We start from the raw sequence: 21,117 nt of genomic DNA, 5'->3' as shown, positions 1-21,117 counted from the left end.
AATTTTCCAACAACCGATAAAAAAGATGGCGGTCAACGGTATCTAAGATTCGTTTTGACCGAGCTCATTTAAAAGTTGAAATATATATTTTGTATCCATTTAAATTGTGTATTCATTAAAGAAATTAGCTTATGTAAGGTAAGCAACAGTTATTGATGAATAACAACAGTAGTTATATAATATTACGTGTAGTTTGTAGGTGTTTATTATAAAATCAGAAGCGTCGTTGGCAACGCAGGCCTCCCTCTCCGAAGGATTAGAGATGAAAATGATTTGAGAGAGGAGGTGTCGGTCCCCCAGATCTTCAGTTAAAACTATTTTTTAAATTCAAAAATACTTAAAGTAGGCGCTAGTAGGCCTACTAGCCTAATTACAACAATTATTAGGCCTAGTAATTACTAGTAATAATAATGTTGATAAATAGAAATAAAATTGTATTTAATTAGTTAGGCCTGCCTACCTAGGCCTATACTATAGGCATATTTATAAAAAAAATAATTAGGCCTAGGCCTAACTAACGTATTATTTGTTAATTTATTGTGTTTTTGGTTTTTTCATTTCCTCCTTTTATTATTTTCCTATCATTGTAATCTTAACTAAATAAAACCAGTCAAATAAAAAAATAAATATTGGTAGGTCTAGGCCTATATATTATTAATATAAATAATAGGTAGGCTTACCTAGGCCCTAGTAAGAATAATAATTTATTAATATTAATAATATTTTATTATTAATAATAAAAATTCAATCCATTTCCATTCCAATACACAATTTTTAAAAATTATTAATTGTTATTGCATTTCAGAAACAATGGACAGGTACGTTAAAAAAAAGAAAATTGGAGAGGGTTCTTTTGGTAAAGCTTTGTTAGTAAAGTCAAAAGCAAATGGAAAAGAATATGTGATAAAAGAGATAAATATATCAAAGGTAAATATTGGCAGTGTAAGCTACAGTTTAAAAATTAATGGATTTTATTATTATAGTAAAATGTAAAACAACTTATGTAAAATAACTTGTCTGCAATGTATTGCCATCCTCATTAACATCATTATCATCTTTAATTAAAGTTGTTCATCATCATCATTCCTCTTAAAACTTTATTTTTATTCATTTACAGCATTATACAGTCAACTCTCCCAATATCGCACCCTCCTCTGAAAACTGTCCCAAAATCAGATTTTTCTCAAGGTCCAAAATGTTCCAAATTCATTAAAAAACATTTAAAACAGGTGTCCGGTATCAGGAGAGTTGACTGTATAATGCTGTAAATGAATAAAAATAAAGTTTTAAGAGGAATGATGATGATGAACAACTTTAATTAAAGATGATAATGATGTATATTTAAGATGCTGGAATGAATAAATCATTCTCTTTTTGTTTTTTAGATGAAAAGAAAAGAAAGAGAAGAATCCAAAAAAGAAGTGGCTGTCCTAAAACAAATGAAACATCCAAATATAGTTTCATACCAAGAATCATTTGAAGGTAATGAACGGTGACATTATACACACTATTTCCTTGTTACAAAAATACTATAACATTAACGTTCACATAACGTTTAATTTAGTTCATTCATTGTTGATGACATTAAAAAAATATATAATATGTTACATATATTATATATTTATTATAAATTTCTTTTAGAATTGGGAAATCTATATATTGTGATGGACTATTGTGATGGCGGTAAGTAGATTTAAATTGTTGTAAGCATTGTCGCTCAACTATATATTTCTACCAAATAATTGGGTAATCATTACAATCAATCAACATCCTCCTATGATCAACATATCAACATCCTTTTTGTCATCCTCATCTCCCTAATAAGCCTTAAAAACATCCTCATAATATCCCACTCATATCAGCAACTTTTTTAACAGACTACACAATTTTAAAATAATCACTAAGAACTATTTTGAAATGTTTCCTTTATCTAGGGGATCTTTATAAAGCTATTAATTGTCAACGAGGGATCCTATTTGATGAAGATAAAGTTATAGATTGGTTTGTGCAGATCTCACTTGCTATCAAACATGTTCACGATCGCAAGATATTACACCGTGATCTCAAATCACAGGTAAACTTTAACCTTTATTTTTGCATTAATTTGTTTAATCCATTACATATTTGATGCAGTAGGACAATTGATATTAATCATTGTTTTTATTTCAGAATATATTTTTGACAAGAAAAGGAATAATAAAACTTGGAGATTTTGGAATTGCTCGTGTTTTAAACAAGTTAGTAGAAAAAAAAAATTCATATTTTAATTTATATACAACTGACAAATTTGTTAAATCAACCTATATTGCTAAATTCTTAATGAATTAATAAAATATGTCTTACATAAACCTCTGTCTACACTATCAAACTTTATGTGACAAATAAATGTGATGTGCCCATAAATGGACATCTGATGTCATATCACTACCATATTTGGGCATATCAAACACTACCATATTTGGGCACATCGCACTTTTTTTGTCAAACTAGTTTGATAGTGTAGACCGAGCTTAATAAATCAATTTCTTATGTTATAGTACAATGGAGCTGGCTAGAACATGTATTGGAACCCCTTATTACCTCTCGCCTGAGATTGTTGAAAATCGTCCATACAATAACAAGAGTGATATCTGGGCGCTGGGCTGTGTTCTATATGAACTGTGCACATTAAAACATGCTGTAAGAATAATGAAGGTTTTTTTTTAAATCTTCTAGAAGACATTTTAGTATCATTCAATGACGTAACTAAACTGTGTTTGATTGCAGATTGTTTCTCCATAATTATATCCCAGCTCCCTAAACCCTAATAGTCATGACAAATACAAATCTGTATTACTGTACATATCTAAGGAATTAAAAAGGAATGATGGTTTCTGATGATGATATAATCGTTGAAATGTTGAATCCCATTGCAATAGCATATTGATGACCTACCCAATCAAATGATAAACAAAGAACTCTGATGTATTGTGAACTCCATCTCGGATGTGTCTGCTTGATAATGATGATAATGATGAAGATGATGATGATTACGATTTTTCGTGATAACTTGATTATATATGGTTCTTCAACAAATCTTATAATATAATATCAACAGGCCTGGTCAGTTTTTATTATATATAACCAGCGTGGTTGCCTCGAACCAAAAAACTTACAGAACGTATCGAGGCAGTCCAGCGAAGGGCTACTAGGCTTGTCCTTAAACAAACAAGAGGTGAAATGGAATACGAGGAACGTCTCACTAAGCTAAATTGGCCTACACTATCTAATCGAAGAAATTATCTTTTGTTATCCTTTGTTTGTAAATCACTTATTGGAACGGTTGATTGTAGTAGTGTTCGTCAATCTTTAGTTGTTAATGGCCGTCACCTTGATACACTTAAGTTCATTCATCACTATGCTCGAACCAATTGTCTTCATCATTCCGCTATTAATATATTCCCTAGGTTGTGGGAAGAATTACCGGAAATGATTAAAAATTCTTTAATTTTAGACAGTTTTCAAATATTTTTAAATTCACTTAAATCACATGTTTTATATTGACTTTGTTGAATCGACTATTATGTATTTTATCCGTTTATTTTATATTGACACTGTTGATTCGTCTATTTGTTTTTTAAATATTTTTATATAGTTTATTTTATATCATTGTTGTTACTTTGGGAGTACGGAACCTGAACTCTTGTTATAGTGATTAGGTTCACTTTTAGGTTCCTGCCTACTCCCTTAGTTTCTGTGTTCTGTTTGTTTGTAACTGGTTTTTGGCAATAAATAATAATAATAATAATTACATTGAATGCAATTTTATATTATTTTCCAGTTTGAAGCTGGCAATATGAAAAACCTTGTTTTGAAAATTATACGAGGATCTTATCCACCAGTGTCGCCGAGATACTCCTATGAACTCAGAAACTTAGTAGCCTTGCTGTTTAAACGTAATCCAAGGTTTGTCTACATCTCATTAGCATATCCACCTGTATGCAAATTCATCAATTGTTAATGATGTTGGTGATACATGTGGATAGTGCATCTCTATGCGCAAAAAAAAACCACAACCATGTGCAAAGAAATTAAATTACTATATATTTTTGTGTAAACAGAGATCGGCCTTCTATAAACTCTATATTGAAGAAACCCTTGATTCAAAAACGAATACAGAGATTTCTCACAGAGACTGTAAGTACACATTACCTTTAGTAGTAGAATATATACAGTAGAACGCCTATTCAACAAAGTGTTCCCTCAATAGGAGTGTTCCCTCAATAAGAGTGTTCCCTCAATAGGAGTGTTTCCTCAATAGGAGTGGTCCCTCAATAGGAGTGGTCCCTCAATAGGAGTGTTCCCTCAATAGGAGTGTTCCCTCAATAGGAGTGTTCCCTCAATAGGAGTGTTCCCTCAATAAGCATTGTCATGATATATGGTGATACAGTCAACTCTCCCAATACTGGACACTTTTTTGTGGGCTGTTTTAATATGTCTGGTATTCAAAATGTGTTTTTGAACCTCAAGAAAAGATTTTTTGAGAGAGTTTCTGGTTTTCAGAGAGTCTGGTATTGGAAGAGTTGTATACTCCTTGTTTTTTTGACAGGAAAAGTTTCTATTTAATTGCGTTCCAAAGGATGGGTTCTATTTTTTATTTGTAATATTGTATATTATAATAAATCAAATGTTGACGTTAAATGTTATTTATCCCAACAGCAATCATTGGACGAGTTTAGCCATACCATCATACATAGAAAACGACCAGGTGCTCCAACCGTTGGGGGCGGTAGACCGGTGATGGTTCCGCGTAAGTTCAATACATTAATGTACTATCTATGTCCATTATTAGCAATTCTTTACAATAATAAAAATTACTGTAATACTGAAAATAATATTTAATTATTCAGATGTAACATGTCAAATTTTTAAATAATTTTACAGCTGTGCGCAAGGCAGTTCAACCTGTCAGGGTTAGCAACCCATCAGCAAAATATGGAGTTTCGGTTGCAGCTAAGAAACCGCCCTCTGCTGCTGCGAAGTAAGTAACTTTACTGCCATAACAATATTCTCAATCTCCCACAGCTAAAAAATTTTTTTTTGCCAGCTGCTTTTAAATTCAAATTCCATGTTTACGTTAGAAGGCTTCATCAGAATATATATATCTATTGTATTTAAAGCTAATAAAAATATATCTATAAAACTACTTTTTTTCATTCAATTTCTTTATTAATTAAAAAAATATAAAAAATATACAATCTGAGAAGGCAAGGAACAACCACAGTTTAAAATAAATCGTTGACCCTCGGGCCAGTTAGTTCGTCTCAGAAAATTAAATTAAAAAATTAAATATACATAAAAATGCTCACAAAATATTTAAAAATACAATATAGTTTTAAGTAAATAAAATATCTATTTTCCCCACAGGAGGGTACCTGCTCATAAAATAATGGACAATAAGGTATGTACAATGACATTATAAAAAATAAAATTTGAAATTAAAATTGAATTAAATGAAAATCTTCAGTTGCATACAAAGTTTCTTTTCTACCGATTTACAAAATTGTTACTTTCTGCCTTTTAAAAATACCATAGAAATGTATTATGATTTATCCTACTGTATATAACTTGTGTACTGCAGGAATTGGAGAAGAAAAAACATGAGTTGATGGCTAAAGAGAGGGATAGAAGAAACCAAGTGAGTTGTCTTTCACCTTACCACGATACAAAAGGATTCTGTCAATTTTATTTAAAAAGAACTATACAGATGTATTATTTTAAAAGTATTATTTTTATATTATTATTTTTTAAATGTTCTTTTTTGTAGAACTTACAGGTGCGTGCTCGTCAACAAAAACTTGCAGATAAACAACGGGTAAAAACAAACAATACTATGTTTAAATAATGATAAATGAAATACATTTTGAATAAAATATATGCTTTAAACAATATTTAATAAACTGAAAAACAATTAGAAAAATGAAAGAAATTTTTTTGGTAATAATTTTTTCTTATGGTTTTAAAAGGATTTTGATACTTTTTCTTTTAGATGGATAGAATGAATCGAGCTAGAGAGGGTGGGTGGAAGAACACTTTAACATCAAGTGAAGGCTCCACTGACGAGGTATTTGAAAGAATAAATATTTAATGCATTCCCTGAGTTCATAATAATAAGTTATAATAATTTCGAAAAATTTAAAAAAAACATGTGAGAAGCAGTTAATAAAAAAACAGAACAACATAGGAACCGAAAACAGCACAAAAAAATGTAATGAAGACTTAACTATAGCTATATACTGTAGTGTAAGTGAAAGGATATCCAAATTCTAGGCCAATTGGAAGATTGAAAATAGTCCCTTTATTTACTAAATCAAAAGTGTTATATTTGACTTTCGTAACATACTCTTTAACAGTGTTAAAAATATACTCTATATCAAGCCTGTTCTATATTCAAATTACAGAAACAGATAAATGAAGAACCTCCACGAAAAGAGGCGAAATTAAACGATGGAGGGGAAAGACAGTGGGTAGAACCAAAGGTTAGTAAACGCATGTTGTTTGCTGTTGCTGTTCAAATACAATGCACATTTTTTATGTTTCCGAAAACCCTATGTCTAGTTACTGTTTCCTTGCCACATAATTTGTTTAGTAATATTCCTTTGACAAATGGCTGTAAACTCTCCAAATTCAATCAACTTGAATACTAGAATAGATATCAGTTTTACAAAGATCTGAAGTACCCATGAAGACATTTTATTTTTTTGATTTCAACTTTATTTATAAAGGGTAACCCTTCCAGCTGAACAAATTAATGCCAGTTGATATTCAGGGGCCCTTTTAAATTCCAATAAAATACATACACTGTAAAATGATAAATAACATTATGATACATAATGACACAATCCAAACTCATACCTATGTTATGATGATGGTGGACTAGTTTAGAGAACTAGCCGAGAAAACGTAAAACTTTTTCTTTTTCATAGCCGGTCAAACAGGAAAGAGGTAAATACGACCATTATCATGACCGCCTGGATGAGCTGAAGCAGGGCGCAAAAGTGGAGCCAGCGTTCGGCGGAGTAGCTTACAAACGACAGGCTGAGGATAATGCATGGCCAGACCAGCAACAGATTCGGGAACAGATACGCAACCGACCGGTGTCTGCTAGCGCAGCTGAGGCTGCCAGGAGGGCTGCAGAGAACAGGTATTGTTATTGCTAGCATCCTTCGCATTATTAATGTTCAAGTTCAATTCTTGTATTGTATTATACATAAAGTGCCTTTTAAAATCTTACAGAGCCTTTGCAGCAAATGCGGCCAACAAGGGTAAGGAGGCTCAAGAATTTTGGGAAAGAAAGCGTCAAGCTGCTATGAACAAAGCAAAAGCAAATGCTCAAATTATGGGATTGGCAGTGAGTCTATGTTTTATCTTTATTTAAATTAGGATAGTTGACTGTATCATCATGTCCATAGAAGAAACATGAACTATGCTTGTGCAAGGCACTTTAAGGTTGTCCCAGAATTATGCATGTGTGGGGCTTTCTAAGGTTGTCCCAGAATGATGCATGTGCGGGGCTCTCTAAGGTTGTCCCAGAATGATGCATGTGTTGGGCTCTCTAAGGTTGTCCCAGAATTATGCATATGCAGGGCTTTCTAAGGTTGTCCCAGAATGATGCATATGCAGGGCTTTCTAAGGTTGTCCCAGAATGATGCATGTGCGGGGCTCTCTAAGGTTGTCCCAGAATTATGCATGTGTTGGGCTCTCTAAGGTTGTCCCAGAATTATGCATATGCAGGGCTCTCTAAGGTTGTCCCAGAATTATGCATGTGCGGGGCTCTCTAAGGTTGTCCCAGAATGATGCATATGCTGGGCTCTCTAAGGTTGTCCCAGAATTATGCATGTGTTGGGCTCTCTAAGGTTGTCCCAGAATTATGCATATGCAGGGCTCTCTAAGGTTGTTCCAGAATTATGCATGTGCGGGGCTCTCTAAGGTTGTAAATTAATTGAGTTTTCTGTTTTTAGGATCGAGGTGCTGCAAAACCAAAGGAAAATCAACAAGCTAACAGACAACATGCGTACCACAACAAGGACGAACAGGTATTCAACAGAAATCATAGTTTTAAATTTAATCAAAAGTGTACACTGCGGTGTAGTAAAAATGATTGACAGTAATTTATAATTTTCTCTTACATAATCTTAACCATACTGGAGCCTTCCTAAATTCTACAAAATCATACAAAATTTTTTAATAAGTAATTGCAGTTATACAAGATGCGATTTATTTTCTACTTAGGATTACTTGGAAAGGTTAAAGGCCATACGAGTACAGAATTACAATGAGAGACGACAGATACAGAAACAAGCAATTGCTGGGGGTGTCAAGGTAAATAAAAAGAACACGCACAGTATTTTATGTGTTAAGCTCTGTCTTCATTATCAAACTTAATGGGACAAAAAAATGTGATGTGCCCATATATGATCATGATGATGTCATAGCACTACCATATTTGAGTATATCACTACCATATTTGAGTATATAACTAACTACCTTATTAGTTAGACAGAGCTTTACTTATTATTGAATGCTATGCTGTCACTTCTTCTACCTTGTTTTAACTCGTAGAATGTAATTTATTTGTGTTGTTTCCTTACAGGCTAGTCTTGGTGACCCAAGAGTAGATCCAGAGGCGAGGAGGAAGAAAATTGAGGCCCTTAAAGTATGTAATGTCTTTATAAAACAAAATTTATACTTTTGTTACTTTTATAGGTATTATTTTTTACTCCTTTTTGTTATGTGTATTGTTTTGATGGGATAAATAAAGAGATTGAATTTGATTTGATTTATTATAGTATTATTAATCAAAATATTACAGTATTATTTTATATTTGAGTGAAATTCTTTGACAGGCTCAAGCTGATCAGAGGGCAGCCAAGCTAAAGGAAGACCTTGCTAGGAAAAGACAGGAGGCGTACGAGAAGGAAAAGCAACAGAGAGAAGAACAGGTAAAGATTCTTGTTATTTTCTGACATCATCATTCTTTGACATCATCAGTCTGTGACATCATCATTCTACGACATCATCAATACATGACATCATCAATACATGACATCATTAGTCCATGACATCATCAGAGTCTTTATTGATTTTCACCAAATACATATAAACAATAACACCCCTAGTTTTCATGAATGTTGCCTGTTCAAACATTTATTTTGAGTTTATTTTAAAGGCACGCAAGAATGAAGGTGGCCATCGTGCATTTGCATATGTACGGGCTGTTAACCAGCCAGCGATCAGAGCAGTTAACCAGCCAGCGGTCAGAGCAGTTGACCAACCAACCATCAAACCAGTAGCGGTGAAAGGCCCAGTAGCTCAAGGTACTGACAGTTTTTTGCAACATTTTACACAGTGTTGAAATGTCTTGATATAAAATAGACTAGAACATAACTGTTTGTTATATCTCTTTAAATGTCCTCTTGATAACATATTTGTTTTCTATGTTTAGTTTTAGGAATCACTGATGCTCTCAGACAGATAAAAAGTGATGAGGTAAGTTAAATAGTTAATTATGATGATGATAAACAAAAATATACATTATAGGTCTATTACATAATCATATTTCTATGACATCATCAATATTTTAAGTAATTGATCTGTATGCCATTTTTATTGATATTCAGTTTAAAAAATGTTTCATATTTTATTTTATATTCTAGGGTGTTGAGGTGCAAACAAAAGAAAGGTAATTTCTAATTGTTTATTATCTGTTTGTCTATTATTTCTAATTGTTTATGCGTATTATTCATTTTTATTCATAGCTATACAACTTATTTCTATTTTTTAAATTTCAGACAAAATGAAATTGAACAAAATCAAAAGGTGGTAAGTGATCGATCATTTTAATATTCAATTATTTGTCGGTGATATGGTAATTTAATTGTTTTACAATATCTCATACTATACTGTATATATATTTATTTGCTTAATTTGTTTATCTTTAGCCGGAAAGACGCAAGCATTGGAATGCTGGTGATGCTAAAGCCTTTGAAAACATGCCCCTTGAGGTCACAGCTTCTGATATGGAAGGTAAGACATCATTTATTTTATTATAGTTTTTGTATCGTAAAATTACAGGTAACTAATGTGTCCCACTGTTTGCCTTTATTCTTATTATATAAATCCCAATAATATAATGCCCAAACATGGTAGTGATATGACAACATCCATGTCCATATACGAGCACATCACATTTTGTTGTCACATAACCTTCAATATATTTTTTTTCCAGCAACTGGCATTGCTGATGCAGTGGTAAAACATGACCAAGGCAAAGAACGCAAAAACATTGGGAACGGGCGTAAACAATGGGGCGGTCATGGTGACACAGTTGTAAACGCTTTACAAGGCAGACAACTAGCTGTGGAAACGCAAATTATTTCTCCGCTAAAGCAAGGGAGTCCAATGGGTGTGACAGTGGTTAAGGACTCTGATAAGCCTCAAGCGCAAAAGCCACCCATTCAGCCTGGAACTATTATAATAATGAAGGAGAAGGAGAAAAGTACAGATAACACAGATGAAGGTATTCATTCTAAAGCAATATAACTTGAACTTATTTATGGATTAATACTGACCTCCAATGAATAGAAATCTAGCAGTAACAAATATTCAGACACTAACCCTGTGACTGAAAATGTGAACAATTGAATCCAGTCAGGAGACATAATATGATCAAATGAACAAAAGGTGTCCCCATGATAGGAGTACTGTAATATTAATAACTGTCTAAATCTCTATATGTTTTTAGATTCTATTGAGACTATCAGTGCAGTAGAGACCAAACCAGAAACGAGAGAGGCTGTGGAGGAGAAGCCAAAAGGACATTCAGCCTGGGATAACAGCAATAAAGGTGATAACTCACCTAAACAATCTGATGGTTAGACAATATTATTCATATGCTACACTTTAATCTACCTAAACATCTAAACCCATATGAACACTATTTATGTGACACAACTACTTGCAGGACAAGACAGTATTATTACTCTTAATTTAGACAAATAGCCAAGGATAGTTTATTCACTATTCTGCTTATATGCCCTACATAATCAAAGTCTTAATATATGTTCAAGATGATGTCCCATATTTGGGCACATCATACTTTTTTTTCATAAACTAGTTGATAGTGTAGTCAGAGCTTTATGCCTATGTAAGTCTATTGCAGTGAGGTTGGCATCTAACAGGTTTTGAACCACCAGCTACACAACATAAGAAAAGGAAAATTAATTATTAGTAGATGTATCTTTCCCACAAATACCAAGATAACAAATAAAAAACAAAACAAACAAATTTATTTTATATTTTCATGTTTTAGATAAATCAGATGTAGATAACAAGAATTACTCTATAAAGAAGACAAACACTCCAAGATCAGCTAGACCCTCATGGGAACGCAAGTTAAATCAATCCGATGGAACCAATGATGATAAAGCTGATTCATTAAATGCTTCTGGAAGACCGAAATCTCCCCGTGACCCAATTCCTCCATGGCAGAGAAAATCTTACGAGGGCAAGCCAACTGCCGCAAAGAAAGAAGACAATGATAGTTTATCAGTGTCATTGGATGGAAAGGGATCTAAGAGTCCGCGGTCAATGATCCCTCCATGGCAGAGGAAGTCGCTGCCTGAAGAGAACCATACTGATGCAGATGGTTTGAAGAAGTCACCAGCAGTGGATGCTGATTCTAAGTCACCAAGACCACTGCCTGAAAGACCTACCAATGATTCATCTGCAAGGAAGAGTGAGTATACATACCTTTTTTGTAAACAAACGTATGCACATATTCATAAAATATTAGTAATTTTATAATAAAATAAGCAGAATTTTATAATTAATAGTAAAATAAATAAATTAAAGTATTTTAGAAATATACATATATAATATTGTGTTTGCATTTCCTTCTCACTTAGGAGAAAATTTAGAACAGAATATTCCAGATGGTGAGATAAAACAAGCTAGGCTAGAATCAAGAATTGTTAACAACCTGGAGATTAGTCACAGCTGTGAGGTAGAAAAGACAAGTGTAGGCCTAGCAGACCAACAGTCTGAGGTAGTTAATAGGGAGGAAAGTATGCTACGTAGCCTGATAGATAGTGAGGGCATCAAAGACGATGATCCAAATTTGATCAGCTTAGGAAAAACATTGAGTGAAAAAGAACTCAAAGAAATGCTTGAAAAGGTTTTGTTAGATAAGTTCTTAGAAGAGGTTGTAGATGACTTCAGTAGTACTGGTGATGTATCGTCTGAAAAATCTGTTAATGCAGGGAAGAGTGAACCTTCCCTGGTGAAAGCTACTGACGTTTCTGGTCTCAATGAAAGGAGTAGGCTTAGCTTAATCAACGAAGATGATGGCACGGTGTCGGTAGTTGTTGATGAGAATCAGATAGAAGTAGTTTCTAATAAAGTGGTTGTATTAGAAGTAGGCCAGAACTCTTCTGCAAATCAGACATATAAACTAAAAAGTAGCATTAGCCAAAATACTTGGCCATCTAGAACAGAGAAAACCAGAACAACAGATAGGCAAAATAAGAAAGTACTGTCTGTAAATCAGAGAAGAAGGAAAAGAAAAGCTGTCATTAGTCACATAGTAGAAAGTAATCTTGATAGCTCTAAATACTGCAAGGAGGTTTTGCATAGTAAACTTAGAAACCAGAATAAACAGACCACTTCAATAGCTTGTCAAACTATTCCTGAAACCAGTTGTTCAAGCACTCAAACCAACCTCACTGAGAAGACAACCTTGGGTCATAAGAAAACCATGCATTCTAATGTTTTAAAGAATAGGAAGTCTAACAGTCAAAATCTTTCTCCCGTTGCCACACATCCACTAGATATCTTGGGTGAATTCGATACAGAAGAGCCTCCTATGGCTACAAACTCTTCCGATGTCAATGTCTCCAGCATAAGAGCATCAAACATCAATATTCATCCACTAAAAGTTGACGATCAGGATACAGACTTTATTGCTGTCGGTGAGGTCAAGTCTTCTGATGTCACCACATCTTCCAAAGTGTCTGTCAAAGATGTCTTTGCATGTCTAAATGATGAATCAGATGAACTGCAAACATTCTTTAAGAAGGACACCTCATCTGGTGAACTTTTAGGCAGGTGTTTACGTTCTGTGCTGTGTTTCTATATTTACATTTGCTGTGTTAATTTTCAATGAGATTTTAATACGATATTAACAACCAATTGTACATAAAATATAAGGTAATTACAGATCTAAATTCTCCATTTACTTGAATACAGTAGAACTCCTATAAGGGGGCAACTCAGGACCTAACATAGCTAGTCTCCCCTGAATAGGGGTTGGCCATAGTGTTATAACATACATATCTCCTTAATCGATGTCTCCCCTGAATAGGGGTTGGCCATAGTGGTATAACATACATATCTCCTTAATCGATGTCTCCCCTGAATAGGGGTTGGCCATAGTGTTATAACATACATATCTCCTTAATCGATGTGTCCCCTGAATAGTGGTTGGCCATAGTGGTATAACATACATATCTCCTTAGTCGATGTGTCCCCTGAATAGGGGTTTACCATAGTGGTATAACATACATAACTCCTTAATCAATGTCTCCCCTGAATAGGGGTTGGCCATAGTGGTATAACATACATATCTCCTTAATCGATGTCTCCTCTGAATAGGGATTGGCCATAGTGATAGTGGTATAACATACATATCTCCTTAATCGATGTCTCACCTGAATAGGGGTTGGCCATAGTGTTATAACATACATATCTCCTTAATCGATGTCTCCCCTGAATAGGGATTGGCCATAGTGTTATAACATACATATCTCCTTAATCGATGTCTCCCCTGAATAGGGGTTGGCCATAGTGTTATAACATACATATCTCCTTAATCGATGTGTCCCCTGAATAGGGGTTGGCCATAGTGGTATAACATTAACATACATATCTCCTTAATCGATGTGTCCCCTGAATAGGGGTTGGCCATAGTGGTATAACATACATATCTCCTTAATCGATGGGTCCCCTGAATAGGGGTTGGCCATAGTGGTATAACATACATATCTCCTTAATCGAAGTGTCCCCTGAATAGGGGTTGGCCATAGTGGTATAACATACATATCTCCTTAATCGATGTGTCCCCTGAATAGGGGTTGGCCATAGTGGTATAACATACATATCTCCTTAATCGAAGTGTCCCCTGAATAGGGGTTGGCCATAGTGGTATAACATACATATCTCCTTAATCGATGTGTCCCCTGAATAGGGATTGGCCATAGTGGTATAACATACATATCTCCTTAATCGATGTGTCCCCTGAATAGGGATTGGCCATAGTGGTATAACATACATATCTCCTTAATCGATGTGTCCCCTGAATAGGGGTTGGCCATAGTGGTATAACATACATATCTCCTTAATCGATGTCTCACCTGAATAGGGATTGGCCATAGTGGTATAACATACATATCTCCTTAATCGATGTCTCACCTGAATAGGGATTGGCCATAGTGGTATAACATACATATCTCCTTAATCGATGTGTCCCCTGAATAGGGATTGGCCATAGTGGTATAACATACATATCTCCTTAATCGATGTCTCCCCTGAATAGGGGTTGGCCATAGTGGTATAACATACATATCTCCTTAATCGATGTGTCCCCTGAATAGGGATTGGCCATAGTGGTATAACATACATATCTCCTTAATCGATGTGTCCCCTGAATAGGGGTTGGCCATAGTGGTATAACATACATATCTCCTTAATCGATGTGTCCCCTGAATAGGGGTTGGCCATAGTGGTATAACATACATAACTCCTTAATCAATGTGTCCCCTGAATAGGGGTATCTCAAAGAAAGAGTTCTACTGTGTACATCATTTATATATTGGTTTAAAACATCCTATAATATTACTAATACAAACCATCTTATTCACATAGTAGTTAGACTGTTTTTGTCAAATATGAATTTTTATTGATTTACTGTTAATATAACCATGTAAACTATTAATATTATATTCTAATATGTTTAAGTATTTATAATAGTTTTTGTGTTTTGCAGTTTTAGTTATTTTAATGGTTATGATGGTTTTACTAGACTAATAACGCATACTAAGTATTTTTGCAGTTTTATTGAATAATGGTTATTTTTATTAATTGATTTACTGTTAATATAACCATTTAAAACTATTAATTATATTCTAATAAGTTTTCTTAGTTCTTATTTCTTATTTATAATAGTTTTGTGTTTTTTTGCATTTATAGTTATTTAATGGTTTATAGTTAATATTTACTAGACTAATAATGCATACTAATTATTTTTGCAGTTTTATTAAATAATAGTTATTTTTACAAATGCATATAATATATATAAATGCATAAATGTCATTGATTATAATGCTAGTGCTATTTTAGTGGATAATTTTATATAACAATCAACACAAATTAGTATATTTCAACTTACTAGCCCTTTTGTCTTTAAATTGGACTGATTTTGGAATCATGGAAAATGTATTGGGACCAATTAAAAAACATACATTTTCAAATCAAAATAAAAAAAATCAAAAATCATAAATAAAACAAAAATAAAAATTAAATCAACTATTTCTTCCAGAATAAAATAACAACAAATATCCAATATAAATTGTAATATGAAGGAAGAGGGCAAAACTCAAAAAGTAACGCCAGATTCTATTAATCAAAAGATGTGGCAAGCAAGCCCTAGTACATGTACATACACAAATACATAATTTAAGTTTTAATTAACTTTCTTTTTGTTTTGAGAATAATAAAGTACTTTTAAATGATCTTTTATTTCAGGTTTGATTAACCAAGTGGACTTAGAAGAAGACGAAGGCGCTGATGTGGAGGACATTGAAAGTAGTCCGTAAGTTACTCATGTTTTAATCATTAAGAAAAATTTTAATGTAAACTCTGTCTACAATATCAAACTAGTTTGACAAAAATGTGTGATGTACCCAAATATGGAAGTGATATGCTTAAATATGGGAGCAATATGACATCATCATGTCCATATATGGGCACATCACATTTTGTTGTCACATAACGTTTGATAGTATAGAGAGCTTTATAATGTACAAGGTGTAAAATAGTGTGATAAGCCACATACTACATTGATTACTGCTCCTGCCTCCAATATATTAAATATGTTAAATATTTACTTTGGTAGTGTACATATTGTATTTTTCTGAATTTCTCCTCAGGCCTAATGCTTTAGGAGGGTCTAAGCTGTTGTCAGGTCTGCAGACTGGTCACTTTGATACAGATGTCAGGGTAAGGGTTTATATAATAGATTTTATAGTTAAATAAACCAAAGAGCGGGAAGATATTTCCTAAAATTTGTAACCACAAAAGCCTTGTTTCTGTACATTGCTTTGTAGTGTTAAGCTCTGTCTAGTGTGATGTGCCCAAATATGGTAGTAATATGACATCATCGTGTCCATATATGAGCACATCACATTTTTTGTCACATAAAGTTTGATAGTGTAGACAGAGCTTCACAATCGGAAAAGTATTTTTGAGCATTGATTTTTTGTAGATACTAAGGACGTGTTCTGAGCCGGATTTGTGCAAACTGTTCCGTACAACCCTTGCCATGAACCCATTCCTTGAAATCCATGATGGGCAGGTTGAAGATGATATCCAGTTGGAGGATGCAAATGATGTTGTTGAAGGCAATGAGGAGGAGGAGGAGGAAGAAGACGAGTAAGTAAAATACAAGCTAAACATTTTCACATAATTTATATAACAAGATGATGTTGTAAATACCGTCTACTCTCTCAATACCAGACACCTTACGGCTGCCCTGATATGTCTGCTTTTCTGAAAAATGTTGGTGTTCGGAATGTGTTTTTAATGTTAAAAATGAATTTGAGACTGTTTGGACTTCAAGAAGTATGATATTGGGAGAGTTGATGTCATATCACTACCATATTGGGGACACATCACACATTTTGTTATCAAACTAGTTAGTTGTCCTGGGGAAACTTAGATCATATGAATGATTTTGAAAAACCAAAGTTGTAGTAGACTTGTGGGTATATACTACACTAATATATACAGTAATGATTTGTGATTGACAAAAATATATTTTTATTTTGTAAAACTGTTTATTTTCCAATTAAATGCCAAATTGTAATACATATTTTAAAGGGTTATAGATGAAGATGATCTTTATCAGAGTATGTTGGAAAACATGGAGTCTGTCCTGACTCACATGGGTAAGTACGGTCAAACCATTGCTCTATTCTAAAGACCCACTGTATACCCCTGAAAATCTGGTGATAAGAGTTTACACAAATTTTGCACTATATAATGTATTTCTCCTGGCTTAAATAACAATTCAATTATGTAGTCCCATTTTACACAATTATGCTAAATGGACAAAGAGATTTTAATAAAACACATTAGCATCATAAATAAATTGTTATAATTTATGTAACCATTGATAGAAATTATTAAATGTATGTGTATGTAAGTAAATATTTGACTTTGGAATCCAATATTAAAGGACAACTTGACCGAGGACCAAATTTTAACAATGTATTAAGGATGTACATATGATTTCAGAACAATCGCGAGATTAAGGATATCGTAGTACAGCCATCGCCGTAAATTGCTGTGATTTCACAGGTGCATCGCAAAATTACGTAATGAGTTTTCTGGCAAAGTCTGGCAAATTTCTAGTAAACACACTTTGTAAATAAATCGTAAAAAATATAAATGTTGATTTTTTTTTTATTGTTTCTTTTGCTTATCTGGATTAGTAGTAGATTTTGCGTCACAGCAATTTACGGCAACATCTGTACGGCGATATCCTTAATCTCGCGATTGTTCTGAAATCATATGTACATCTCTAATGGTAATACATTGTAAAAATACTGTCCTTTGTCAAGTTGTCCTTTAATTATTAAACAATTCTAATTTTAACTAACTTGCCAATTATACTGAATGAATGATTAATAACAACAGCTATATAAAGTGAAATATGTTATTTATATCTTTCATTGTGTGATTAAATACTTAAATCATAGAGCTATTTATAGCTCCATGCTTAAATATAAAGACAGATAAATTATTATTTATTATTATTTGGATTTATCTGCGACCTACATAGTTACGGCACGACTGCCGGAAATAAACCTATAAAATCAGCACATGATTCGAGCCTCTCCTTGATGTTGTAATGTGATGTAATGATCATTGTTCTGATGCTATAGAACAAGTCTTCTCAAAGAAGGACTTAACATTTGATGTTCAGTGTACATTCCATTTGTACTTCATAAAACCCTCCGACTGTGCAATTATACTCAACCAAGGTTTTGCATAGCAAATGAATATCAGATAATGATGATGAATACTGAAATTATAATTTTCTAATTTAATAAGCTGATATTATAATAAGTACATGTTTTTTGGTGATTAAGCTGTAGGCTACTAACCTATGTAATGTCTAATTTGTCAACATACAAAGAATTTATAAAAAATAAAAAAACTCGTACTCGCAGCAAGTGTTTGCTTCACGTTCCTTGTGGTCGTGTTGAATGCACACAACGAGGTATTTTTCAGCGGTTGCCTAACACATTTAATGTGCTTGTTACTTGTTTGGATATTGATTTATTTTATGATAGTTTAAATGTATTCAAGGGTAACATTGTTAAATCTCTATAATGTTCTAATCTTTGTTTATGTTATTGTTGCTTATTTGAATGTATTATTATAGTTTATTATGTTTAGATTCAAATAGTGGTGGTTTCATCGCTGTTGGTTGTCAACTGAATAAAATTAAAATACATGTATACTTATATTAATGTATAAAAAATATAATACCATAAGAATTAGGTGTGTAAGAAGAAAGTGTAAAAAAATCTGTATTCTATGTAATTTATGTATAAATGGAAAGAATAAATATGGGACACACTCACCAAAGAGGAAAAAAAAAAAAACATACAAAGAATTGATTGATTGGGTCATTATTCTTTGTGTTCAATTAGCATGTAATAAAACAGTAGTTTTCTTTTAGATGAGAAGAATGGAAATGAAGCGAAGAACGAATTGGAGAATGATGTTGTTGAACATGTTGAGGGAGGTGTCAAACCAGAAGAAAGCGATGCGGCTTCGGTGGACGCCGTCGCAGCAGCAACCAATGATGATGATGACGATGATGACGGCGAGTCTGGTCAAGTGATCAATGAGGACTGGGATTCAGGTATGAACAAAATACATTGTTTATTTCACTAAACTAGTTTGACAAAAAAAGTGTGTGCTCAAATATGGTAGTGATATGCCTAAATATGGTAGTAATATGACATCATCATGTCCATATATGGGTATATCACATACAGTTTGATAGTGTAGACAGAATTTTAACAAGCAACAAATAGCTTTATTATGCCAAGGGGTGACAAATTAGGCCAAAAGTTTCTCCAATCAGCATGCAACTCCAAAGGAATACATTGTTTATTTTTGTATCATTGTAAATTAGACAGATTTCAGATTTTTCTAATCATCAGATGTAAATAAACAGATATTTTGTATTGAGTCTTTCTGTACAAAGATTGCTACCTCTTTAAAGCTCTGTCTACACTATCAAACTTTATGTGACAAGAAAAATGCCCATATATGGACACGGTTATGTCATACCACTACCATATTTTGGCACATCACACTTTTTTGACAAACTAGTTTGATAGTGTAGACAGAACTTATATGTCAGCAACCTGTTTTTGCTTGCCTAGGTGATGGGGAGGATGACGACATTCTGGAAAAGGATGACGACCTTTTCTGTCGTCTGGAGGAATCAAGAGTTGAACTGGAACAAGAACTAGGTTGTGAAACATTCCTACAGGTGTACAAATCTATTCAGGTATTCAATCTATTTTAGTTGCGCCAACCGTTGCACTAGAGAAGCAGAAATCTAAATCTTTTTTTCTCTCCCTCCATCCATACCCCACACATCCATTCACACATACATTTCTTTATGATGATTCAAAATATTGTTGATATAATTATTGATGATAACTTGATTAAATTTGAAATATTGACAGAGATTGTACAGATAAATTAAAAACTAAACCTAAAATTTGTTCCATTCCTAAATTCCTCTTCTAAATCTGTTTTCTCAATCCACACCAGTCACATCCATCCACATATACATTTCTTTATGATGATTCAAAATATTTTTAAATATAATTATTGATGATGACTTGATTAAATTTGAAAGTTGTTTGACAGAGATCGTACAGATGAATTAAAAATTAAAACCGTAAAATGTATTTGTTAGTGTCATTTCTAAATACCTCTTCATGCCAAAATTGGTTTTTCTCCCTTCATCCACATATACATTTCTTTATATGATGATTCAAAATATTTTTGATATAATTATTGATGATAACATAAATTAAAGTTGAAATATTGAATTTATTTTATGGCGTATGCATCATAGTTAAGTTGATTAGCGGACCTTTCAGTTGACGATTGTTTTACTCTAGGCTATACATGAAGACGAGGATGAAAATATAGAAGAAGGTACACAAATAGCCAATAAACTACTAGGCAAGGAGAAGACCCACCTGTACCCAAAGATATTTCAACTTGTCATGGCTGACAGTGCCTTTACAGAGAGTAAGTTTTCTAATTTAATTCAACATTTATTTCGACCAAAATCAAACATTAACATATATACATAGACTAAACAAAACAATAAAACAAATATAATTTTGTTGACGGACGACATAGAGACTTAAGTCCGTCACTGTCGTCCTTCCTTATATACACAAGTACACAGACAAAACATGTTTACGTGTGCAGTGCCATGGACACTCTGGGACAAGTCTGTGGCCACTGAACAACGCAAAAAAAAATCCAAAAAAATCAAGACATAATTAATAAGAATTTAGTGCACACATTTAACATGAAGTATTTTATTGCGCCTTTCATCAAAGCAGTTTATATGGACATTAAAGACCGGTAGATTTACAATTACCAATTACATGAATGATTATGGGGTGGTTAATAATGAAAGAATGTGGCATATGATGTCCTAGCCAACGTCACGATTGAATTTTGATTTCTAAGTGT

The 21,117-nt window shown here is 33.2% G+C and overlaps 1 protein-coding gene across 1 annotated transcript; it reads left to right on the top strand.

The window, feature by feature from the left end:
* Nucleotides 1-51: 51 nt before the first annotated feature.
* Nucleotides 52-20,859, top strand: LOC140050300 (uncharacterized). Its single transcript, XM_072095423.1, has 38 exons — nt 52-138; nt 806-927; nt 1,386-1,482; nt 1,642-1,683; nt 1,935-2,074; nt 2,170-2,237; nt 2,538-2,679; nt 3,821-3,945; nt 4,101-4,176; nt 4,699-4,789; nt 4,924-5,020; nt 5,407-5,440; nt 5,621-5,677; nt 5,807-5,854; nt 6,029-6,103; nt 6,441-6,518; nt 6,966-7,183; nt 7,276-7,390; nt 8,001-8,075; nt 8,272-8,361; nt 8,633-8,695; nt 8,886-8,981; nt 9,209-9,356; nt 9,485-9,528; nt 9,696-9,721; nt 9,831-9,861; nt 9,981-10,065; nt 10,268-10,558; nt 10,784-10,912; nt 11,351-11,776; nt 11,946-13,139; nt 15,838-15,904; nt 16,242-16,311; nt 16,577-16,743; nt 17,191-17,258; nt 19,061-19,246; nt 19,776-19,903; nt 20,529-20,859. The coding sequence occupies exons 2-38, from the start codon at nt 811-813 to the stop codon at nt 20,724-20,726; spliced, it is 5,202 nt and encodes a 1,733-aa protein (XP_071951524.1). The 5' UTR covers nt 52-138; nt 806-810; the 3' UTR covers nt 20,727-20,859.
* The last annotated feature ends 258 nt before the right edge of the window (nt 20,860-21,117 follow it).

This window comes from Antedon mediterranea, chromosome 5, assembly GCF_964355755.1.
Source record: "Antedon mediterranea chromosome 5, ecAntMedi1.1, whole genome shotgun sequence".
NCBI lineage: Eukaryota > Metazoa > Echinodermata > Crinoidea > Comatulida > Antedonidae > Antedon > Antedon mediterranea.
This window is presented reverse-complemented; position numbering and strand designations above follow the sequence as displayed.